The 22,740-nt window shown below is 49.0% G+C and overlaps 9 protein-coding genes across 9 annotated transcripts; 1 reads left to right on the forward strand and 8 right to left on the reverse strand.

The window, feature by feature from the left end:
* Positions 1 to 212: 212 nt before the first annotated feature.
* Positions 213 to 2,618, reverse strand: F9C07_2286576 (synaptic vesicle transporter). The gene is made up of 3 exons (XM_071510838.1): positions 2,309 to 2,618; positions 1,566 to 2,258; positions 213 to 1,494 (listed from the first exon to the last, which is right to left on the reverse strand). The coding sequence occupies exons 1-3, from the start codon at positions 2,453 to 2,455 to the stop codon at positions 751 to 753; spliced, it is 1,584 nt and encodes a 527-aa protein (XP_071367957.1). The 5' UTR covers positions 2,456 to 2,618; the 3' UTR covers positions 213 to 750.
* Positions 2,619 to 3,024: 406 nt separating this feature from the next.
* F9C07_1807565 (uncharacterized protein) lies at positions 3,025 to 4,840 on the reverse strand. The gene is made up of 7 exons (XM_041294528.2): positions 4,509 to 4,840; positions 4,257 to 4,444; positions 4,010 to 4,194; positions 3,841 to 3,958; positions 3,706 to 3,773; positions 3,604 to 3,634; positions 3,025 to 3,527 (listed from the first exon to the last, which is right to left on the reverse strand). The coding sequence occupies exons 1-7, from the start codon at positions 4,683 to 4,685 to the stop codon at positions 3,167 to 3,169; spliced, it is 1,128 nt and encodes a 375-aa protein (XP_041148809.1). The 5' UTR covers positions 4,686 to 4,840; the 3' UTR covers positions 3,025 to 3,166.
* Positions 4,841 to 5,535: 695 nt separating this feature from the next.
* On the forward strand, positions 5,536 to 7,024 carry F9C07_1807587 (salicylate hydroxylase). Its single transcript, XM_041294514.2, has 2 exons — positions 5,536 to 6,475; positions 6,534 to 7,024. Exons 1-2 carry the CDS (start codon positions 5,624 to 5,626, stop codon positions 6,963 to 6,965), a joined length of 1,284 nt encoding a protein of 427 aa, XP_041148808.1. The 5' UTR covers positions 5,536 to 5,623; the 3' UTR covers positions 6,966 to 7,024.
* A 1,428-nt stretch (positions 7,025 to 8,452) lies between these two features.
* On the reverse strand, positions 8,453 to 10,064 carry F9C07_11796 (putative cytochrome P450; the record flags this gene model as incomplete). Its single annotated transcript, XM_071507689.1, has 2 exons — positions 8,453 to 9,796; positions 9,867 to 10,064. 2 exons carry the CDS (start codon positions 10,062 to 10,064, stop codon positions 8,453 to 8,455), a joined length of 1,542 nt encoding a protein of 513 aa, XP_071367958.1.
* Positions 10,065 to 10,487: 423 nt separating this feature from the next.
* Positions 10,488 to 10,815, reverse strand: F9C07_11795 (uncharacterized protein; the record flags this gene model as incomplete). Its single annotated transcript, XM_041287107.2, has 2 exons — positions 10,488 to 10,568; positions 10,636 to 10,815. The coding sequence occupies 2 exons, from the start codon at positions 10,813 to 10,815 to the stop codon at positions 10,488 to 10,490; spliced, it is 261 nt and encodes an 86-aa protein (XP_041148807.2).
* A 511-nt stretch (positions 10,816 to 11,326) lies between these two features.
* F9C07_2286580 (putative ankyrin repeat domain protein) lies at positions 11,327 to 15,495 on the reverse strand (the record flags this gene model as incomplete). The annotated part of the gene is made up of 2 exons (XM_071510839.1): positions 11,327 to 14,929; positions 15,062 to 15,495. The coding sequence occupies 2 exons, from the start codon at positions 15,493 to 15,495 to the stop codon at positions 11,458 to 11,460; spliced, it is 3,906 nt and encodes a 1,301-aa protein (XP_071367959.1). The 3' UTR covers positions 11,327 to 11,457.
* F9C07_1807649 (uncharacterized protein) lies at positions 15,282 to 16,272 on the reverse strand. Its single transcript, XM_071508404.1, has 2 exons — positions 16,092 to 16,272; positions 15,282 to 16,039 (listed from the first exon to the last, which is right to left on the reverse strand). The coding sequence occupies exons 1-2, from the start codon at positions 16,115 to 16,117 to the stop codon at positions 15,586 to 15,588; spliced, it is 480 nt and encodes a 159-aa protein (XP_071367960.1). The 5' UTR covers positions 16,118 to 16,272; the 3' UTR covers positions 15,282 to 15,585.
* Positions 16,273 to 16,712: 440 nt separating this feature from the next.
* F9C07_2286581 (uncharacterized protein) lies at positions 16,713 to 20,645 on the reverse strand. Its single transcript, XM_041294527.2, has 4 exons — positions 19,948 to 20,645; positions 19,413 to 19,887; positions 18,518 to 19,345; positions 16,713 to 18,459 (listed from the first exon to the last, which is right to left on the reverse strand). The coding sequence occupies exons 1-4, from the start codon at positions 20,374 to 20,376 to the stop codon at positions 17,117 to 17,119; spliced, it is 3,075 nt and encodes a 1,024-aa protein (XP_041148806.1). The 5' UTR covers positions 20,377 to 20,645; the 3' UTR covers positions 16,713 to 17,116.
* Positions 20,646 to 20,957: 312 nt separating this feature from the next.
* Positions 20,958 to 22,661, reverse strand: F9C07_2075442 (fungal-specific transcription factor domain-containing protein; the record flags this gene model as incomplete). Its single annotated transcript, XM_071508809.1, has 4 exons — positions 20,958 to 21,125; positions 21,296 to 21,578; positions 21,637 to 21,711; positions 21,811 to 22,661. The coding sequence occupies 4 exons, from the start codon at positions 22,659 to 22,661 to the stop codon at positions 20,958 to 20,960; spliced, it is 1,377 nt and encodes a 458-aa protein (XP_071367961.1).
* Between the last annotated feature and the right edge of the window lie 79 nt (positions 22,662 to 22,740).

Here is a 22,740-nt window from a genome sequence, read left to right on the forward strand (position 1 = left end):
TGGAAAGCCACTTAAATAGTGTAGTTTATTCTTAGCGGTGTACGAATAGCTGAGTGTCCAGGATTGGCAATTTACTACGAATAGATGAAATAAATAGATTTAACTTTTGATGCAACTTACATTGCTGATAGTCTTGATAACCCGTAGTGGAATATTGCCACTAATTGTTATTATTTTAGCTCAGCTGAACTGTACTAGGTTACCAGTGATCACACCGGTGACCGCTCCTTGTGAGGGTCCGCTAAGCCGTATAATGAGTTGAAAAGACTATTGTTTGACACGACTTTGACCCAGCATTTTGTATTAAAATGTATAATCTATCTAAATCGGGAAGGTGATCAAGTCATCTTAGAAGTTTTGCATAAAGATGGGGTTGAGAAATAAGGCAAACTACATACAAACAGGGCAGATAATAACCACGTGCTCCGAAACCGTCACAAGAAAAACGAGAAGTAAAGTTATAAACTCTAAGAATAACAACAATAATCAATATAGTTATAACATTACTACACTAGTATGTCAGGTGTTGTAGAATATGACCCACTTTGAGTGATCTGGAACTGTGGAACAGGCTTCACGTTGCTACTTTAATTGTGATAGGGTTCTATAGCGTTCTTGAGCTGTTACCGGATTGCTAGATCCTACAATCTCACCGCAGTGAGTCAATCACATAATAAATAAAGTTAAGGTTGTCGAGAAGTATCTTACATTTAGTCTTGATCTTTCTAAAGAAATTCAACAAGCCACAGCTTACACACCACCCTCCTTCTTCGCGCTAATATTCGCCCCATCCTCCGTAACATCCAAAGAACTACCTAACGTAGCAGTCCACTTCCTCACCAAATGCCCCTTCAAGATAATCCCCGCCATAATAAGATCCACAAAAACAATCAAGAAAGCCCCCATGCCCCACATCCACCCCACTCCCACAGAAGACTGCCACTGCGTAACAATAAACACAGACATCAAGCCAAACGAAACCCGATACGCGTTCAGCGACACAGAAGCCTCGACGGGGTTGTTCAAGAAACACTCAATGATATAATTATAGCAGACCGGGAGGGCAAGCAGGGCCCCGAACCAGATGAGGAACGAACCCAGCGCCAAAACCATGAAATGGAGGTGATATTCGAGGCCGGCGCCGTAGATCCCGAGGCCGATGGGGAGGATGATGCTCGGTAAGATGGTGTTTGCGAGTCGGTACTCTGTGTGCCAGGTTCCGCCGCGGCGACGGGCGAGCCAGAGAGGTGTTTTGTCGTTGAAGAAGAAGCCGTAGACTTGGGCGCTGATGATTCCGACCCAGGCTGTCATGGTGAAGAAGGCCATTTGGAGCGAGGAGAACCCGTATCCGCCTGCTTCTTCTGGGGGTTCGAGGTAGGTTGCTAATGTGGAGGCTTGCATGATGGGGAGGCCGAGGGCGATGAAGATGTAGGTTCCTGTTAGGAGTGTGATGGGGGTGAATGTGATTTGGAGGGGGGTGATTGCTTTGCGGACCTGGGGGGACTGTTAGTTATATTGGATCTGGGTAACTAGGGCATAGTTGGATGTTCTTGGGGAAGGCTTACGAATTCTCGTCCCTTGCCCGATGGCTGTGTTTTAGTACCCGGCAAGAAGGTGGCGATGCGATTGGCAAACCAGCCCTTGGGAAGGGGAGCACGCTTCGGCATTGAAGGGTCCCGGGGAAAAGTAGTGTCTTCAACGAAGAAGAACACAGCAAGGACGGCCGCGCCCACGGGGCCCAAAGTCCACCAAAAGACATAGTTCCAGGGCTTGTGCTCCGCAATGAAACCGCCCAGCGTGCCACCGCCGACGACAGCAAAGATAATAAGGACTTCGAAGATGGCAAATGCCTTACCCCGCTGATGCAGATAGAACATATCCATGATGTAACCGCTACCCAGGATAGCAGGAATACCGCCAAACATACCACAGAAGAGTCGCGAAATGGTGAAGGAGATATAGTCATTTGCACCCGTCATCTCGGCAGCCCAAATCTGGCAGGCGAAGATAGCCACCAGACTCCAGAGTACCACTGAACTGCGACCGATGACAGCCACGAGAGGAATGATGAAAAACGGACCTGCGACCCATCCTGCTAGACCAGCCGCAACCGAGTTTAGTAGGTCGGTTTGAGTCTTGTGGTATGCTGGGATTTGGTAGACGAAGGTGAGTTGGTTGGAATTAGGCGACATCTGGCCCGCGAAACCGGCCAGACAGATACATGCGAATATGATAATTTTCTTGCGCATGGGCCAGTTCTGGAGGACTGTTAGAGAGGCGCATCGCGATATGGTAGGTCAGTACATACCAAAGGGTCTTCCGGGTCATCGCTCGGTTGAGGAATGAGGACAATGCCATTGTCATTCCTTTTCGAATATTCTGAAGATTGATCGCTTCCAGTTGCGATCCTCACATCCGGCGAGGGATGCTTGTCCTCCTGCTCCATTGCAGACATGGTAAACGAGCAACCAGTTGCAGAGAGCTTACCCGGCGTTGACAGGGGAGGGGAAAAAAGCAAAGTTAATCTATTGGAAGGATTTCTTCTTCATGAGCTGCAGGACATGTGATTTATACTCGCATTGTTGGTTTGTAGATTCTATTATTCATTCAAACCTTACTTGCAGGGATTATTTTTATACTAAATTAAATTCGAGCGAAGCGAAGAGCAACCCCTGCATGATGACAATATTATCGATGTAACCTCGGCCATAGGTTCACGGCGACATGGGGTCCGCAGCGCCGGTTCATCAATCGCCTGTCTCAGGTAGAAATCTCTACGCAGCAACTTTATTGGGTTTCGAACGCGGCCCCTTCTTGGAAGCTTACTTGCGGACGGGCAACATTCCGCGGATACTAAGAGGGAGACGGTTCGCGGTTAGGGTTTGTTAGTGCACGAGCTGGCACGGAGCTAAGACGGGTTAGCAACGCTTATTACTGATCAGGAGGAGTGCTTGCACTGCTTGGCTCTTCTTATTGGACCGCCAATACAGTTCCGATGGAGCACTGATACTACCTGATGCTCCACCATACATTGCCAAGAACAGGCAACGGCGTAAATTATCCTGTCCAGTTTACTCCGAGTACATCATTATACTAACTGGAGTGCCTGAGATTGGTCCGTGGTCATGTTTCAATTTCAGATCGTATCGTAAATCTATTGTGCGTTCTAGACGTATCTCCTTTCGGTACTCTCCTCCGAAGTTGGTCTCCCATCCATGTCACTCTCCACGGTATGCCCTAGCGTGGTAACTACCTCAATGGAGGTGGTTTTCATAATACCCCGGTCATCAAGACGAAGTTGAGATTCACTGTCCCCACCAAAGTCATCTCTCTCGTCTGGGTCGTTTCTAGTATCAAATACAGTATGCCCCCATTCGATTCGCGAGGTTCGTCCGGTGCGCGTAGTCCGGAGTGGTAGCGAATGTGATTTGTCACGAGAATAATAGTTTGTAGTCACGGAGTTATGGCCGAGGAGTGGCCGGACAGAGGGGGCGGCAGCAGCGATAATGCCAAACGTCGCTTCCAGTCTGCGAAGAAGACAAGTCAGCATCACTTTATTCTTTTGCAAGCTGGTGGAGTATCGGTTAGTCTGTGACAACTTACACTGCCCACATAAATAGGTCAACAAGATCCCCTAGATAATACCATCAATCCTCTGTTCAGTTATACAAGGACGAAGCAGAACGTAAGAAGAAATATACTCACAAGTTGGATCTTCTGTTGTCATCAAACTAGGAACAAGGACAGTGCGAGCAATTGCAAAAGCGCCGCTCCTGATATTCCCGCCATTCAGTCAGCTATGGATTTCCAAATATTCTGTTCTCAATATCATTTACTCACGCGAACCCCAAGGCCATGATCCCGCATATGCCCACCTTTACTCGCTTAGGGAGTTTGATGTTCCATAGAAAAACAATTGGCAGAATGGACAACGCAAAATCCGTTGATGCAGCAATCGCTATACATCTTGTGTCAGGTTATACCGTGATCAATTGGGTGGGTGTCGTACCTCCTTGGGTGATTCCAATCGCATCGATAGCGTTAGCCGACCAACAGCGTCCTTCCACCGATTTATCCCAGTTAAGTTCCACGGGGGTACATTGAGGAAATATAACGGCGGCGTCGAGTACGCTGGTAATGGTGTTGAAGGCGATAAAGCACCAGAAGAAGACCCTCCATTTCTTGCTCGTGAGGCTAAGGACAACAACTGTTAGCCACAGCATGCTCGTGGTCAATATCCCAGTTTCAGTACTTACAAAAGTCTCTTTAGAAACAGACTAATTGAAATCTTGAGGAAGACAGTTGTGAAAATTAATAAAAATTCGCATATCCGCAAGAGCTTCATGCTGTAGGTCGCATGGTCATGGCCCACGTATTTAACGTGTCGTCCAAAACCATATGAGGTTGCTCCAAGAACCAGTCCCAGAACAACCAGTTGGGTCAGCTGGTGCGACAATGGGTTAGCCAAGGATAAAGAGTATGTACATTCAGGTAAACTCGAGATTCACCATCGCAAAGACATTGAACCAGTCATCCCAGGACAACATCCGAATCATGTACCGGCGCACATATAGTCGCAATAATGTGAGGATTAGGGCAATTATAGTCGTGGCAATGGTCGGTACAGTGACCATCGTCGCTCTAGAGACGTCGCCGTCATCGGATGGTACTGTTGACCTCTCCATGAGGTATGATGATCTGTGGTGACAGTCACAGGGGAATCGGGAGCGCTTATCGGGCGAAGACGGCCATGATTTTTTTTATTGCCAAGACAGAGAAGCACAAACAAGAACGAACTAAAAAAGAAGAAAAAAAATAATAATAATAACATAGTCTAGCAAGGGCAAGGATTCGTATGAACACAGGGATACCCTGTCGAATGACCACGAAGTCCCGTAAGAAGCTTTGCCGAGGCTCCCCTTGCACGTGTACGTGTCTTGCCCTTGCATTGCAGCGGAGGAATGTTGGCTGACACCGACAAGAATTTCTAATTAATTACATCCAGCGTAGGATTAGGCACACACAGTCACACACACACATAGATCCAAATTCAGCTGAACCGGGTTCACACTCCAGCGTTGGATCTCGTCCTTTTGTTTCGACCCCACACGGCCCGGGACGCCGTCGAACTTTGACCTCCACCCGGTCCCTGTCATGGCGCATCGGCCGATACGACGCTCTTATTTCAAACATGCGAATCGCTGTGCCCCTCGTGGAGTTCCTCTCCCAGATCCCTGTTCACATTAATAACGCACATATTAAGTCTGGACCAACCACCCGCCTCCCGGCTCTTTCGGATATCTCCGCTGCTATATTGCACATGCAAGGCTGGCTGAGCGTATTTTGATTGGAATTACTAAGGTAAATGATCGCTACAAGCGATGGCCCAAATCATGCCACGTCCTGGGCCTGCGTACGTTTATTAAGTTTGTGACTGTGACTGACCCACGCTCCACATAGCCCTTTTTCAGTATCTTAGCCTGCAGGAGCACCTTGATCTCGACGCACATTCCCTGTGTGATAGTCTCAGACAAAAGCTTAACGATCATTTCCTGAACTGGATCGCGAAAAAGAAAAGGAAAAAAGTAAAAGAATTTGAAATATTTTTGACTTCGAGTCCAAAATGGGCAGCGTGGAATCAAGCAAGGATTTTACCGTCACTATTGTCGGCGGTGGGATTGGTGGCCTGGTGCTTGCCGCCGGTCTCCTACGACGCAAAGTGCCCGTCCGGATCTACGAAGCGGCGTCCGCCTTCGCTGAGATCGGGCTTGGCTTGTCGATTGGCCCTGCCGCTCACCGTGCTATGCCCCTCATTGACCCGCAAATCCGAGAAATCTATGACTCTCTCGTCACCACTCACGCAGATAGCCCTGGCTTCGAGCACTTCCGCCAAACATGGTTTGAGATCGTATGGGCCAGCGGCGACCGTGAGGGTGAGACGCTGATGAACCTGAAGGCGCTTCCGTCCGGGCAGACAACGTTGCGCCGAGCGGACTTTCTCGATGCACTAGTGAATCTAATTCCTCCCGAGATTGTGCAATTCGGGAAACGGCTTGACAGTCTCGAAGAGACAGCTGAGGGTGTATCCTTGCGATTTGATGATGGCACGACAGCCGTCGCTGATGTCGTCGTTGGGTGTGATGGTATTAAATCCAAAGTGAAGGAGTCGATGCTGCCAGAAGAGTCAAGGGAGAAACAGCCCCAGTACAGTGGAATGTACGGGTATCGCGCTGTGCTGGACATGGACGAGATGGTGGAGGCTGTCGGCGAGCAACGTGCGAGGGTGTCCACCATGTATGTCGGCAACGGGGCTTACGGTATCTCATATCCGATCATGCGGGCCAAGAAAGTAAATTTCGGCTTATATATCTTGAGTGAGAAATGGGATTGTGACACCTGGGTTCGGCCAGCCAAGAGGGAAGAGATGCGACAGGATGCCAGTAATATGGGCAGATACGTGAATGCCCTCATTGAGGTATGGAAACCAGTTCTAGTCCATTCTGACTGAGAATCAGCTAACTTGGTCCACTTAGCGCATGCCCGACCCCTCTCAATGGGCGATTTTCGAGCATCCGCATATCTCCACGTACTCCCGGTCTAAGGTTGCCATCCTTGGAGACGCCGCACATGCCTCTACACCGCATCAGGGCGCTGGTGCCGGACAGGCTATCGAAGATGCGCATGTTCTTGCTGAGCTCCTCGGAGATGCACGTGTTACTAAGCCAGAGGATGTTGTAGCTGCGTTCAAGGCGTATGATGAGGTCCGACGACCGCGAAGCCAGAGGGTGGTTACTAGTAGCAAGGAAAATGCGTACCTCCTCTGTTTGTGCTTGGATGGTGTAGGTGATGATGAAGAGAAACTCAAGGACACGTGGAACCAACGCCTTCGCTGGCTGTGGGATCTGGATATACAGGAGCAGGCGGAGGAAGCCAGAAAGAAGATGGTCGAACACATGCGAGCATGAAAGAGTATATTACGAGTATATAACACACCAAGTTGCCATCAGGTAAGTAAATAAGGAATACCAGCAGTTTCAAGAAAAGCTCCTGTAAATAAGAGCATGACCAATAGTCAACGAATCTTAGCCTCTTGTTTCCCACCGAAGGACTAAATTAGGTGTGGAACCATACCCAAACCCACGCTGACAAGCGCATATGTTGCACATGTGCATCGTTTCTGAGAGGCACGATGTGGGTACGGAGATTGACATGGTGCATGACAGATCACCCCGTTTCTTCGGGATCAGGAAAGTACGGATTGACTTGTCTATACATAGGGTCCATGCGTCTCCCCACTGCAAGTAATGTAGCTCACAGGGGTAAGGATAGTCAATGCATGCTTTCCATCGGATCTCTGGTACAGCGGGTCCATCTAGTAGATCCATGCTTAGTTGACCCATAGTAGGTATAAACACGGATGGATGGTTCGTATTTAAACGTTTGGTGAATTCGACCAAGTCACATATCTTGTGACTCTAGCTCACATTCATCCAAAGCGCCAATAACACGATATAAGCTTAATATGTCGGATACTAGCTGATCGTTTCGTAGAGAACGCCTCGTAATAAGGTATTTGCTGTCCGTTAGCTTGCAGAGGCGGACTCACAAGATAAATACGTGAGAAGCCTATTTTCGTTGGTAGACCAAGATATAGCTGGAAGCTCTTCCGCTAAAGCAATGCTACTGTCGACTTTCCAGCGCCTGGATAGCCGTGCAACCAAAGTATGTTCGATTCTTCCTGCTTAGCTTCTAACACTCAATCCAGGACTTAAGCTCGGCCATTTCTATGACCCAGCTGCACGTACCAGGGGTGTGGGCTCCTTTTCTCCGCTTCAGTGTAAAACTAGAATATGACTAACCGTGAGAAGTAGGATATCATTCTGGTGGGTGCTTTAGTCCCATTATATAGTCTGCACGTCAGACGAAGCCTTCTGTACCAGGGTCGTGGTCAGTCAATTGGGTATACTGTCGGGCCGCGGATAAACAATCCACTGGACTACATTACTATCTGATACGAGATGCATGGTAAATTGAAGTAAAACTAGAAGGGGATATGCAGGCAAGTGGATAGTGTCATTCCTTTGTGAGGCAGTGCACTATAGAACGAGGCCGAAAGGAAATTCACACATAAACAGAAGGAAAATGTAACAAATCTACCCTACGTACTGCACCCCTGGGATTTATTTTCAATGAATATTACTGTGCGACAAAGAGATTAGAGATGCTTTAGTTCAATGAGGTTTTGCCTAGATACAGCTAGATACCCCACTGGGGATTATCAATTACATTATATACTGATTAACTGATTGGTATGTGAAATGATAAAAAAAAATAAAATACCCATTTAGAAGGAAATTTTACTCTCTCACGTCCGGCATAGCTCATCATAACGCATGAGGCGTCTAAAAGCGAATACACCTATGAGCGCTGGATTGGTTCTCGAGATAATCGATTATCCCGATTTTGCAGCCCGACGTTCCCAGCGGATTCGTGCAGGCTTCATCGGCCCCGAAAAAAGCGATGAATAATCGGTGTCAGGTACACCTGTCTGTCCATCCAGGTTTGAAAACCGCAGGTGACGCACCATAGTGGCCACAATCACAGCCAGATTAAGATAGGCAAATTTCTCCCCGATGCAGCGGTGGCGTCCCGCTCCAAAGGGGAGATATGGACTGGAAGTGCCCTTGGACATTGCGCCGTATCCGTAGTCGACTATGTCATCCTTATTGTTTTCCTGAGGTGCCTGTGTTTCCCACCGGTGCGGGTCCCATGCCATGGCATTGGGGAAATATTCATCGCTCAGGGCTGTGACTCCTGGTGCGGCGAGCAAGACATGGGAGGTAGGAATAACGTAGGGCGTGCCAGGAACCGGGAGCGGGTTCTTGACTTTGCGCAGGAGGGAGTGAATGGACGAATGAAGACGGAGGGTCTCTCGGATCACATTTTGGTGTAGCGGGAGGTTGTCGAAGTCCTTGTATTGTAGCGGAGCCAGACTGCCGTTAGGACCCGTGCGCTCGAGGTTGGCCAGCTGCTCTTGGTAGAGTTCCTCGACGACCGCGGGCTGGGAGGCCAGGCGCAGCATGATCCAGGAACTAATTGAAGATGAGGAGTGCTGGCCAGCCATCAGCAGCGTGATCATGATGTGGGCAATCTCTTTATCCGGCAATGGCTGTCCGTTCTTGTAGGTGCACTGCATCAAGTTTCCAATCATATCTAACTTCTCCGGGACGTTGTCACCGGCATTTCGCCGCTTGTTGATAATATCAATGTAGATAGAACGCATCCGAGCATGGGCAGCATCGCGTTTCTTATTATGCGGGAGGGGGGCCCAGGGTAGCATGAAGTTAATCGGGGTAAACCCCTTATCCAAATCGTGGTAGAGAACCGCAAACTCTGTCGTGAGTTTAGACCGCACTTCCTCTCCCTGCAAAGCGCTTCCTGCAGTAAAGATAGTGATCTCCGCCATAGCCGCTGGGATATCCACCTCCCCCGATGTTCCGTGGAAATTGGGGGACATGGCAAGATAGTCCTCGACCTCCTTCTCAATCAACGGCACGTGAGCCTCCAGCGCAGCCTGGGAGAGACCGAATTTGATGAACTTCTTCTGTTCAATGAGCTTGGAATTGGGGCAATCATAAACCACATCCGACCCGAATACTGGCGTTGTCAAGGGGCTGTACACCTCCTCCGCGTTCACGTCTTTCAGCTTGCCATTGAGGATGAATTCGTTGCCCTGCGTGCCCAGGTACACTGTGGTGGGACGTCCTAGGAGAATAAAGGTAAAGATGTCGCCGTACTAGATTATTTGAAATCGCCTCCCTATTAGCTAGCCACCATCACACAGCAGTAGCATGGGTGTTTCTTACCTTCTCGCGACAGGAAAAGAAGAAGCCGTACGGATCCATTCCATAGTGGATTGTGCTGCCGATGAATGGGATCCAGTGGAAGACCAGAGGCGGCCTAGTCTTGTTCAGCATGCGAAACAGGAATTGATAGGTGACATTCAGGGCCATGATTGCCACAAAAGCCAGCAGGGCATAGGCCCCAATCCGAGGCCAGGACATGGCGGTTTAACGGAAGTCGGAACCAGTAAGCCGCAAAAAGCAGAAGAGAAAAGCAAATCAGAAAAGGAGTGAAAGACAACGAAAGAAAACTGTACAATTGGGCTAAAAGGAGAGCGAATAGAATGAAGTTGGAGGAAGCACAAAGAGCGACACATAAGCGTGGTCGATACTACCTTGCACGGAGCGGGTTGGAGGAGCATTTTGGCAATCCATTGTGTTTTCACTGAGGTCCCTATGACCAGACATTACCAGGCTGTATGGTATAATCTAGTATGGTGGTATCACTGCCTGTCCCCCTGCATATGTGTCAAGACACCCTTTGTTTCTTCGTAATGCCAATACACTAGTTGCATCCCCTAGCCGCTTGGCCTCCCTCGATTTGGCCGCATAAGAAAGAAGTCGGGATCATGTCCTTGAAGTGACTCACGCAAGTATGGTACCCAGCATCTTGGGATGTAAGACCTGTTTGAACCGAGCCAGCGACATTTCCGTAAAAAGGGTGTCCTGTTCCCAGAAAAGGACATAATTAGGGCTGCATTCTGCATGGGTAAAGCGGAATGATAAATCGTACCTTGAGTACCATGGCAGCTTGAACCACTCCCTTAATAAGCTTGGTGGCACAGGAAATGGCCCGGCTGATATCGTCTCCAATGGAGATATCACCACGAACCACCTGCACTGTCAAGTCTAGATGTTGGGACCGAGTGAGTTCATGTAACTCCTGCAGCTGCTTCAGGTTTGTCAGCACCATTGCGGGAGAGGAAGATAAAATGACGGGCCCCACGAGAGACCATCCATGTCCTAGTTCAGATATTAGCCGAATTTCTGCTTATCAGGGCAAATCTGACGAGAATAATGGGGAAAAAAAGGAACGAGAAGGCCCACGTCAAGCATCTTCCCAGCCCTCCTAGGCAGTCTATCAGGAGATACGATGCCTCGGCCCTGAACATCAACGGCTCTGCAACAGTATGGATGGGAACAGCAGTGTTTGGTGTACGTGTTAGGACCACCAGCGAATCCCTCTTGTTGTATGTATTCTTTTTGTTAGGTTTAGTAGTCACCCTATTTGCTCAACCCATTTAACTTTACTCATTGCACCATTACAACCCCAGCATGCCTGACGTGTCTCTGGCCGCCTTTTCCCTCTCAGGCACCTTCTCCGGGTCCGTGATCTGTCACAGCAGCTCTTCCAAAGAAATAAGATAGTCTTTTAGAATTCTGTTTTAAGTTTCGGTAAAGCCTATAGGCCTGGATTTAGTGGGGCCACAGTATTTATAGGGCCTCTTATGAAACTGATATAATCAATAGAGGTCAATTATCATGTGTAGTACAATGTTAAGCAATTTATCTAAGTATTATTCGACATCATGTCATCCCACATAAAAGGTGCTATCTAGTCAATGGCGTCCTTTGCAAGAAAGTGCTCTACCATAAGCTGCAAAATGTGATCATGCCCAGAACGGTTACCATAGATCAGATATTCTGGACCAATTTCTGGCCCATGCTGGAGGATAAATCGAACTATATCCTCATCACCTTGTTTGATTGCCAACGCCAGTGGTGCATCTACCTCAGCGCCATGTCGAATGAGGCTTGTAGTAATGAGCTCGTCCTTGTTGTGAATAGCTCGATATATCGGTGTTATCCCATTCTTCTCTGCATTCACATCCGCACCATTGTCTAGTAATAACTGAACGATATCCCGTTTCCCCCCCATTACAGCAACATGTAATGGCGTCAAACCTTCATCAGTTAAAGCGTTTATGGCCGCATTACTATCTATTAATAACTGAATGATATCCCGTTTCCCCTCGCTTACAGCAAGATGTAATGGCGTGAAGCCTTTATCAGCCAAAGCGTTCACGGCCGCATTATTCTCTAAGAGAAGTTCAAGGATTCCCACATCTCCAACCAGTGTAGCGAGATGTATAGGTGCTAGCCCCGCAGTATTGCGAGAGTTCACCCACACACCAGCTCTAACAAGGGGTTGGACAACAGGGTGATATTCTTCCTTCATGATTGCGACCATCAACGGACTATTCCCACGTAGAGAGACACAGTCGTCACTGGTAAGATTACATCCTCCATGCTTTAATAGAGCCTCAACTGCCAACGGTTGTACTCCTCCAAGCGCGGCATGTATTGGCGTCAGACCATCTTCCTTTGTTGCGTTTACCTGTGCACCGTATTGAATAAGAAGTTCGATAATAGCTGGAGAACCATTTTCAGCAGCATAAAACAACGGGGTAGCCCCATGGCTATCAGCAGCATCCACCTCCGCTCCATTATCTAACAGGAGCTGTACGGTGGTGGCCTCTTTTGCCTCTGCACAGGCTGCGTGCAATGGCGTCCATGCCTCGAGGGAATCCTTGCAGTTGACTTGTCCCTGGTGCCGGATCAAATTTTGAAGAATTGTATTGTGCCCGCTGAGCGCTGCGACATAGACTGGTGTCTCTCCATCCTTGTCGGCAGCATTTGCATCCGCTCCATGGCGGAGCAGAAGATCAACCATCTGCGAGTGGCCTAACTCTACCGCAATATGTAGCGGTGTGAGGCCATCGTTGTCTTGTGTCCTTACATCGACACCATGTTTAGTCAGGACCTCAACAATAGGTATATGACCATTTTGAATAGCGGCAAGAAGTGGTGTTCGGTTGTGTACATCTCTGGTAGACACTTCAGCCCCTCTTTGGATGAGAAGTTCTGTGATCAACTTATGGCCGTGCGCTGCGGCAAAAAATAGCGGCGTACGTTGGCGACCATTATGATCGTCAACTGTGGCTCCATTCCGAAGAAGGATACTTAAGGTTTCTTCAGATCCCACAGCTGCAGTATGATGAAGCGCACTACACCCTCTTTGGTCACGGCAGGAAATATCCGCTCCGGCTTTGAGAAGCATATCCACGATGTCTGCCGACTCCCGAGGATTATACTTGGCCGCAGCTGCAGCTGCCACAATAGGATAGCCATACATCCCCCCTTGCTTATTCCTATCAGCACCATTTTCCAGCAGAAACTGGGCGGTATTCTTTTGGCATCGCGCGGCAGCAGAATGCAGTGCGGAGCCGAACCTCCCTACCGTCGCATCAATATCCGAGCCGAGGGAGAGGAGCCATTTCACGGTATCCAACAAGCCAAGACATGATACTATAGGGAGAGGAGTAGGCCCGTTATGCTCTTTAATTGGATGCAGAGTAGAACCTGGCCATAGATTTTGGCTAATCATTTCTGACCACATCATCCAGCGAGTCGAAGATGGATCGAACAACACTCGAATAAACTGTTCTAATCTCCAATGACCATTTTCACTTCGAGACATATGGTCATACCAACACAAGGATGCATATTCCAAAAATTGGAACGTCTCCTTTATGTCTTGTAAGGTGTGCAAGTCATACGGATCATCCACGGCAACGTCATCGAGACAAAGGTATGTGAGACAGGTTCTAGCGAGTAGCTCATGCTCTTTTGCCACTTCTGAGAACGAAAAGCCTTGGTTCATCGCACATATGCTTGTCTGAGAAAGGAATTCCTTCACTGATGTGTGTATGAAGTGAACTGTATGAGTTGTGATGCTAGCTGCAGGAGAGCCCCGTATATCGATTAGGGACTGGCAGTATCTTCGTATTTGATCATTGACGTAGTATTCGTCCCATGTATCCGGCATCTCATGGAATGGAAATGTGGTCAAGGTATTGGTTTCTGTGAGTAGTGCCTCTGTTAACTCTCGCACAGTGAGGGGGCGGGCAGCAAAATATGTCCACCGGAGGATTCCAATGGCCCACGTCTTTTCACTAATGCCAAGATTTATAATAGAGTGTATCTCTCTTCGATACGTTTGCTCCAATCCTTGTGGCATACTATCCAATGTGCGTCGAATTTGATTTTTATTCTTTCCGGGAAAAAGTTGTTTCCCCATAAGCCGTACCCACAAAAACATGCCATCACATTTGCGGGCAACATCCTTGGAAATCTCGGAAATAAAGTCCTGGTCTTTATTTACCCCAAGTCTTTCGTTAACAATGCTAGTTGAGTAGTCAATGATATCCTGTGCGGTGTCCTCAATGGCGATGTTGTGCTCAAGGAAAGTGATTGTATCCTGACGGGCTGAGAGAAATTGAGAATGGATCTCTGTATCACTTCTGCTGGATATGAGGACTCTTGCTGTTGTTCCACTTATTGTTCTCCATAGGTGCGCAAGAAAGCTTGCCTTATCTTGATGCCATGGATCACCCGATATTACACACTCGTCCAACCCGTCCAGAAAGAGCATACAATTATGTATGCCATGACATACTCGGTACAATATGTCCCAAATTTCCATCATGGTGGCCGCCCGCGATTTGTTTTGCTCACATAGCGGGTATACCATACTTACTGCGTCATCCATTTTGTTCACTATTTGCTGAACCCAGGAACGTGCAATCTCGTTTAGATCTCGCTTTCGATCGTCCTCGTCCCGGCAGAAGAAATACGCTGCTGGAATTGAGCCGGTTGAGTGTAAACTTGTGACATGCCGTATGATGCTCGCAGTCAAAATGGTTTTGCCACATCCCGGACCTCCACGAATCCAAAGCACCTTTGAGACTTCAGAAGTCAAGGCTGCCCATGCTTTGAACTGGGTGCGCTGTAAGATCCAACGGCATGTGCCGGGTATTTGCGCCGATAGAGCTGCGTGATACTCGTCATCTGTCACTGTACCACCAATCCAGGCAACAAGTTCCTTCCGCCGGTCACTTATGGACGGCTTGAGGCGAGAAGCCGTTAGTCGCAGTGTTTGCATCTGTTGGAATAAGTGCGCCAAAGGGGCTATCTGGCTCGGCGATGCTGTGTTAGCCACCGGGCTATTGGGCGACATATCGTCACTGAATCAATGTCATTAGGACTTTCCCGTTGCATACTATGTCCAGGTTGCACATACGGACCTCAAGCGACTATATGTTGGCATATGGAGAATGAGCTGGCGAGCGTATGCTGCTGCAGTAGCTGCCGCGTACCCATGCCACAGGTCATTCTTATGGGAGTCACAATAGTCTGCGATCCCACGGATCACCAAGGCAGGTAGGTCTGCCAGAGTTCCTGCAGCCTCTGTCTCAAAGCACAGAACGCCGTACTTTCCAGCCAAGTTATCTCTTTGGTTGGCATCTTTAATAACCATTCCGCCCGAAGCAATCACCCCTCGGTGAACACGAATATATTTAGGGTTCGTATTTTTAGGGTCTTCACGTCGCCTGAGCCTCGAAAGATCACACTTGCACTCGTCGCAAGGGACGCCGGGTTGCTTGTGGATATAGTCATTGTGGTAGAGGCGATCTGTTGCAAAGCCCGGGTAAAGATACTTTTTTAGGGCGGGTATATCACTAGGTATGCGTTGAAGACATTTTGCAATTGGATCATCCTGTGTCTTCAGAAGGGATCGCTTCACCTCCATGTCTTGTGCTGCCTGTAGAAGAACTACGGGGGGTGGAGGCAGAGCTCCAATACGCTTAAACTGACCGACTTCCGCCTTGCCAGTGTCATATTACACCACTCCTGGATATTCCCCAATAGGTTTGCAAACAACCACATCTCCCAGTCGGACCCAATCACTCTCGATCCTAACAGGGACTCCACCTCCAATCCCCACCAAGAGAACGTAATGTATATTCGGAAAGGTGTTTCGCATTTGAGTGACTACAGTGGCGGCCGGGCTGTTGCCGGGTTGATGTAAACCCGCAATCACGATATTGTGGTCACCAATGCTTCCCAGCGTGTAAATATTCTGGTCTGCCGGCTGTTGTGGGAGGCGATCGTGCGTTTCATCCAACATCAACAAGGCTATAGTTTGCTCCACCGGCAGCGGGCATATCCACCCAATCGCATAGTCTTGGTGCCGTCGTGGGTTAGACATTATGGCTGTGATTTTCTCCCTACCCCAGCAGCAAATGCCACAGACAGGGCAAGGTACAACAGAGATAAATAGAAATGATCGCTCCCTGGGGTAAAACTCAGACCGTGTCCACTGTCGAGCAATTCAGCTAGCCCTACTGGCGTGTACTGGTAGCATGCCTCATCCTATCTCTGGAATAGGCAACCTGAACGCTGTATGAAGTTTATGCTTGCCGTGTTATGAGCCAGGTGAGGGCAGGCTAAGAGTAAAAAGAAACATGAGGGTGGGCTTCAGTCGGGGGGGAAGGGGCCAACGTGGTATTTCATCCCAATTTGATTTATCGGAGGCTAAGGCAAGGCTGAAATCACTAAATATGAGAGTAAAGCTCATTGGGTGAGGGCATTTGGATTGCCCGCACACACCTGCGCTGATGACCAATAGAATACCTACACTACCTGGCTAGCTATATTAGTACTTGTTGATTCTTTCCCCGTTTAACGTAATTGGTAAGCGATCCGCACCCCGATCGCGTTGAAAACGCGCCTCAATTTACGGAGTAGATGATTAAAATTTTAAACACCTGTTATAGCACTAAAATGTCTACATAAAAAAGAGTTTCGCCTTGAGCAGGAATACAAAATCCTACTGTCTATATCAACTATAAGAAGCAATGAAATTGGTAATATAAAAAAGGTAGCTTAGACAGACTTTTAGTATATCTCTTTCTACACTACGTTATCGTCTCTGTTGATATAATATAATATAATCTAGTCCGTTGTGTGATAGATGCGTTCACATCTAGGCTCCTAACTACCACTCGTTGATTTCATATACGCTCTCTCAGAACACCGGCGGTGGCTCATCCAAAATTAATCACGCAAGGAGCCGGTCGTTACGGGAGATATAATGCAAAGAATTGGAGCAAGGTTCCTATCGAGTTCTTGCTCACAGTTTGCAAAACATGGCATTAAACTGCGCTCACTTTATTTGATAATCATATAGTTCAAGCAACTCCTGATTCGGAAATATAGTAAAACAGGCCCCGTTGGGGGCAATGCACCTATTCCTAACCTCCAAACATCACACAAAGTATCCCACTTAATTCGCGCTCAGCATGGCAATTTATATAGCCATTCGGCAGAGCGAGCTTTCCTCTCCAAGAACGACGCTCCAGGTAATAAGATTAACGGATCACCAGTTTCGAATATGGAATAACACTAACTTCTTCCACCAGGCCGTTTTCCGAAATACCTGGAACGGGCAATCCCTCGGCAAGTAGGCCTGGGAGATGGCCTTGGTCACGTATCTCTGGCAGTATACTTCGAATATAGTTCCACATGGTGGTTGGAACGACCGCTAGGACTTCATTTGTGCCCGCTTTCAGATACTGGCTGATATCCGCCTTGGCGTCGGTGTAGTCTAACGGCGGGACCCTGTGTCCATTAATGGAGAGCTGAATGGCATGTAGGATTGATGGGAAGACGATGTAAGCGCCATCCGCGGTTCCGTTATCCCGACGGTGCGTGGTAGGTGGCCACTGGAAAGTGGTGCTATAGTAACCCAGCCCCGATGCGTTTCGGAGGATAGGGATCTGGCTCCATGACACCAGTGTCGTCAATTCATGGGTCGTGTTATGCTTCCGGGCAATGGTCTTAGCATCACTGAGATTCGTTGGGGCTTCCCAATGCTCGGCAACGAGTTGCCAATTGGTCAGATTAAAGGGGCTCGCTGTTCGCTGGTGTTGAGGGAGCTCGATGTATCTGTCGCTGGATAGATGGATTCTTTCATGCGTGGTGTCAGAACCCTGGTTGGCGACATGGGCAACCCAGCCGTCCCTTTGGTCATAAGTTGCACCGATCACCGAAGGAGGAGTCTCAATAGCATGGGTCTTTGGCTCTCCGGATTCATTCAGCCCCCGTGGAGAAAATGCGATGATCATTGTCTGGTTGCCTTGGAGCGAGACGGGCAGGGTCAAAGCATGATCCGTCACATTGTACGTGAAAACGGGGGACCTAGCACCCGTCCACGCGTTGAGGTAGAAGGGAACCTTATCCTTGGCAGAGCCAGTGACCGTGATATATCCGGAGGAAGTATTGGAATCGCAGAAAATCAAGGCATAGTCGATCCCGCTCGACGAGTCTTCTCTCCAGGTTGTTAACCACTTCCCGTCGGTTTGAACTTGGATATGAGGCGAAAGTCCAAGGGCGGATAGTTTCTCAGCAACACCACCCGTACGAACGAGATGCACATTGGCGGAGGTTGACAAATGTGTTAGGCCTGCTTCAATGGCGGTGCTTTCACTTGCATTGGCGGAAGGAAAGATTCCTGGCAACCCTCCGCTGAGTATAATCGGTAGTCCTTGAGTCGAATATTCCCGGATATTGTCTAGCCCTGAGAGTGTCATATTACTGGCATTTTCTACGACCAGAGCCTTAAAACGCGGTCCATCGGGACCCAAAGTACCGTTCTCCACTGTAGCCCCTGGGAGGGCGAAGTTATCCGGGGAAAGGTATGCCCACGACCAACCTGGGTGGAATTTTAGCTCCTGAGTACTAACATATTAAAGGACACGGAAAAGACAAACCTTCATTAATCAAGTCGTCCGCTTGATACATGGAGGGAAATGCGGCAGCGTCGGTGGCTGAAACTTTATTATAAATGGCCACGTCCACTCTTGGGATACCCTGTCGTTGGGTATACTGGACTCTGGCAAAAAAGTTCAGAACATCCGACAGGCCGTGATCCCACGAGGGCTGCTTGTTGGAATAAAGCTCGGAGGTTGAGTACGAGAAGGCCGTGTAGCCTGGCCAGGTTGTCTCGTAGTAATCTCCAGTATAACTCTGCCCGTGCAGAACCAGCTGGTTCACGCCCCCTACAATAGCACGACCAACGGAGAATAAAAGACTTCGAAAGGGATAACCGTAAGCAGCCATGGTGGCACCCATCTCGTTTGAGATAACACTTTTACCAGCAAGTAACGCTGGTCCCGAAAACTGGCGGTAGGCATCGACACTATCGCCAAACTGAAGGCTCTCACATTCAGGAGCATCTACGACAGGTATGTTCACCTCCATATCCATGGGGAGATTGTAGGATACCTGTGCTGAGAATTCAAGATGGAGCTCATTGCGTGCCCAGTCAGTAATCGTCTGGAGGTACTCCCGGTAGCCATCTTCGAGGACGCTGCGGAAGTCGTTGATATAACCAGCCCCAGCGTCTGGTGTGCTTAGAATGCTTTGCACTGCGCCAGGTCTGTACTTTTGAATATTAACATTGTTGTCAGGCCAGAGCGTTCCGAAATTCAGAACGGGTAGGTATCGTTTTAGACTATAGCCGAATTTCCGCTGGAACCTTTCAGGCAGTGCTGGCGTCCATGATGTGTTTGAGGTTAATTCCATGCTGTCTTCCCAAGCTATACGTGATACGATACCACAGTCAACCCAGTGTTCTTCTTTTGCCAGTGGATCGGGGCGACCTACCGTAATTCCCTACTTCCATCAGCAACTCCTTTATGCCATCGATCAGAATCTGGCTCTCCCAGAAATCAATGACCGTCTGAGCACCGCGTGGGCTGTAGTGATCCACAGCGAAAGAGCCGTTGTCCCAGATCGTTGTTGTAGCATTATTCGTAAAGTGCAGATTCCTGTTCAAAGTCCGCTTTTGATAGTAGGCGAAAATCCGGTGGCCAAGACCGTTGCTATACGTGGGAAAGCGTATTGAAAGCTGACCATCCTCAGAAGCTTGATCCGTAATGTCAGTCAGGCTCTCATGCTCAAGCACTAAACTGAGATAGCCACTCTGGGCCGTGAGAAAAGGCGAGTCGATCGCCGGCAGTGAAATATTAGTCTGTGAAAGAACGCGCGCCGATACCACGGCGACCAGTTCTCCGGTTCCCCAGCCGGGAATCGGGCCTTGGAAGGTTTCATTGGTGCCGACTGGAACGGAATATGGAACCTGAGCGTCAAATAATCAGTCTCTTGATTCTCTGGTGAGATATAATGCTTGCGTCCTCACCAGATCCCATTGCAGGCCAGGGTCATCACTAGAAGCCGGAACACCCTGGCCCTGATTCGGCCCAAGAGCGAAATCCATTAATAAGCCCGCATCTTTATGTGCTTGGAGAGCAGCCCGGAACACGTCGCGAAAGGCTGGTGTCCCAAACCCATTGGTGACCCAGTCGGCCTGGGGTAGCGGGTCCCCAGCTTCACCACCGTAGTTGTAGAATGGGACAAATTCGACCCCTCCCGCGCCTCGCGCCCCACTGTCTTTGATGTTGGTCGAAACTATCTCCTTGTCAACTCCCGCATCCGGGAGCCAATATCGAAAACGAGGTCGAGACCGGACGGAAGGATTCTCGAACGTCCCCAGAGATGAGGGCCCCGAGGAGCTTGCTGCTAGCACGTCGGCAGTATGAAGCAGCAACAAGGGCTCCAGCCGTACCATGGTCAATACACTTTTGGTTTCAAGAGGAAAGCTCCAAAGATCAAGCTCTAGTTTGTCAATGGGATTTCTCCCCGTTATACATATTATATTCTATTTGACTTTCCCGCAATTCTCCTCGACGTCTCGGGGAATGATAGTCCGGGGCTCGGTATAACATTAGCAGGGCGTAGAGATTAGGGCAAGTTGGGGTAAGGAGATAGCCGGGGGCGGGAACCTTTTGCAGCTACTCCGTGCCCTGCCACCGAACCGAGCCGAACAATGCCGCGCTTGAGCTCCTACGCACTGTGGCCAACTTCAGTACAATGTCTGCCTGAGGATGATAAATATCGCCGGGCTAAGGCGTCGCTTGCGGACGTTATAATAACACGGCAGGAAGTTACTTAAAACGGTGGCATGCTCCAAAGCGTTCCATAGGAACTGCAGCTGCCAACTATATCTACGCTATAAGTCCTTTCGGAGCTTTTACAAACTTTAGAGAGGTGCCTTTGGAAGAGAGCAACCGTTACTAGAGTGAAGATAAACTTGAGAATAGCCGCTAATACCAATCCAAGTACTAGGCCCATTCCCCGCAAAATATCCATTTAGGTCTGCGGAACGAGGTCATTCCAATCCCAACTCAGCAAGTCGAAGGATCCCCACGAGAGTGGGGGAGATTCGAGCGGATTCGGAATGGTCATCGGGGTAAGATGATTCTCCACGGGATCCGTGCTGAATTCGACTGAAGACTGAAGGGCCATATCGCTTAGTAGCTGAGAGACATAGCGCTCTAACGCATCGAGCGATTTATGCAACGAGTTCTGAGCGGTGCTGGATGAATATCTTTGTCGCGAGATAGCCATGGCCGCCTTCATGAGCTGGATTGGAACTAAGTCAACGAGCATATTCCACAGTGGACCCAGACTTTCTCGAACAAACGTACCTCAAAGTGCGTCCGGCTCAAGATAGTGGCTGGCTGGCGACGAATATGGACGGCTAAGACGTAGGCCGCTGCCAGTGGTGAAGTGCCTAGGACCAAAAAGCTGGGTTCATCGGCCTCTGTCACCATGACTTGTAAGTTTGTCATGCCCTTTGCGGCCTCAAGACATATTTGGGGCCCATTGCGAAGCCGTAAATGCCACGGTTCCCCGGATCCATACCGATCGACCTCCCTTTTCACCTCACTCCAATCCAGCAGAAGAGTGTTCCGATACAATACAATGACCCTAGTGAGCATCAGCGAAGGAAATACTCTTTAGCAAGGATGAAAGATGGTAACCGCACGCTTGGTGATAGTAAAAGGAGAGGAAAGCCCATTGAGGTGTAAGTTGCACATCGGCGGAGCTAGACGTCCCGACCCTGGTGAAGGCACTGCTGTTAGATGAATGCGCTGGGCAAGTAAAGGGCTCGCTGCAGACAGATTGGAGCTAGAATAAGGTCTCAGCGAAAAACGCTTACTGATATTCAGAGGGCAGACTTCCTCTCCATTCCCACAGCAAGGTGTCGATTGCGCCCGCGGTACGAATCTTGCTCGCACGGGCATCCGCGTCGCTCGTTGTATCTAGACTCTCCGTCCGCCATGTATGCCATGAACGATGTTGCATTTCGCGCAATACATTTGCCAGGCTGGTTAGGAAATTCTCATAATCTTGGAGCACAAGCGCCTTTTCATTATTCATCGGCTCTGTTGGGTCTTGTCGCCCTACGGATGATAATCTTGGATCGTCCAGGGTGGACTGCCGACCAGAGTCGAAGGCGAGAAATTTCTCAAATACGTACAGGGCCCACCATGTGCGCATGGGATTCATGTTGCTGCCTGACCCCTTGTCATGGATGGTTCGCAGGTGAGCACTAAGATGGGCAAGCCTCAAGGTCTGCGACATGGAGATAGCGAGCGTGAGCACATCCCATGCCTGCGATAGTTGGTCGCGGAGACGAAGAGTGATTGAGAAAAGGAGGAGTGCCTGAACCGACTCTATTGATGGCTGCAGGATGAGGTGACCCACGAGCGTGTGACAGTAACTTAGATATGTGTTGAGATGCTGCTGAAACACGGTTGGGCCTGCCATTGTGCCCAAGATCGTGATTAGATAAAGGAGCATCAACCGAGAAGTCTTGCTAACCCTACGACTTCTTGCACTACGCTGTGACATGTCAGATGATTCACTTACGAGCAACCGTATCATTCCCCGGTCGAGAAACGGATAGATTGGATGATAAACCTTGAAGAAGAGTTCGATCAACCGGTGGAGCTCGTCTACGGGCGGCAATCCCGGCTCCATAGAAGCAACGGTGTAGTCGTACGACATCTCAGGGCTGGATAGGCAGGGCTCCAAGTTAACCCGGACATAGTTCGAGCGTGGAATTCGAAGCCGAGAAAGAGCTAGA

This window comes from Aspergillus flavus, chromosome 6 (genome assembly GCF_009017415.1).
Source record: "Aspergillus flavus chromosome 6, complete sequence".
NCBI classification, from domain to species: Eukaryota; Fungi; Ascomycota; class Eurotiomycetes; order Eurotiales; family Aspergillaceae; genus Aspergillus; species Aspergillus flavus.

Excerpts from the sequence above, each read along its gene's own strand:
- F9C07_2286576 (XM_071510838.1), bottom strand. The coding sequence starts at position 2,455 with ATGTCTGCAATGGAGCAGGAGGACAAGCATCCCTCGCCGGATGTGAGG. Across the intron at positions 2,259-2,308 it reads ATGACCCGGAAGACCCTTTG|AACTGGCCCATGCGCAAGAA; the intron begins GTATGTACTGAC and ends ACAGTCCTCCAG. Across the intron at positions 1,495-1,565 it reads CGGGCAAGGGACGAGAATTC|GTCCGCAAAGCAATCACCCC; the intron begins GTAAGCCTTCCC and ends CAGTCCCCCCAG.
- F9C07_1807565 (XM_041294528.2), bottom strand. The coding sequence starts at position 4,685 with ATGGAGAGGTCAACAGTACCATCCGATGACGGCGACGTCTCTAGAGCG. Across the intron at positions 4,445-4,508 it reads GGTTCAATGTCTTTGCGATG|CTGACCCAACTGGTTGTTCT; the intron begins GTGAATCTCGAG and ends TTGTCGCACCAG. Across the intron at positions 3,774-3,840 it reads ATCATGGCCTTGGGGTTCGC|GAGCGGCGCTTTTGCAATTG; the intron begins GTGAGTAAATGA and ends CGGGAATATCAG.
- F9C07_1807587 (XM_041294514.2), top strand. The coding sequence starts at position 5,624 with ATGGGCAGCGTGGAATCAAGCAAGGATTTTACCGTCACTATTGTCGGC. Across the intron at positions 6,476-6,533 it reads ACGTGAATGCCCTCATTGAG|CGCATGCCCGACCCCTCTCA; the intron begins GTATGGAAACCA and ends TGGTCCACTTAG.
- F9C07_1807649 (XM_071508404.1), bottom strand. The coding sequence starts at position 16,117 with ATGAGGCATGCTACCAGTACACGCCA. Across the intron at positions 16,040-16,091 it reads CATGCTACCAGTACACGCCA|GGAGCGATCATTTCTATTTA; the intron begins GTAGGGCTAGCT and ends GTTTTACCCCAG.
- F9C07_2286581 (XM_041294527.2), bottom strand. The coding sequence starts at position 20,376 with ATGGTACGGCTGGAGCCCTTGTTGCTGCTTCATACTGCCGACGTGCTA. Across the intron at positions 19,888-19,947 it reads CTGGCCTGCAATGGGATCTG|GTTCCATATTCCGTTCCAGT; the intron begins GTGAGGACGCAA and ends TTTGACGCTCAG. Across the intron at positions 18,460-18,517 it reads GGACGACTTGATTAATGAAG|GTTGGTCGTGGGCATACCTT; the intron begins GTTTGTCTTTTC and ends AATTCCACCCAG.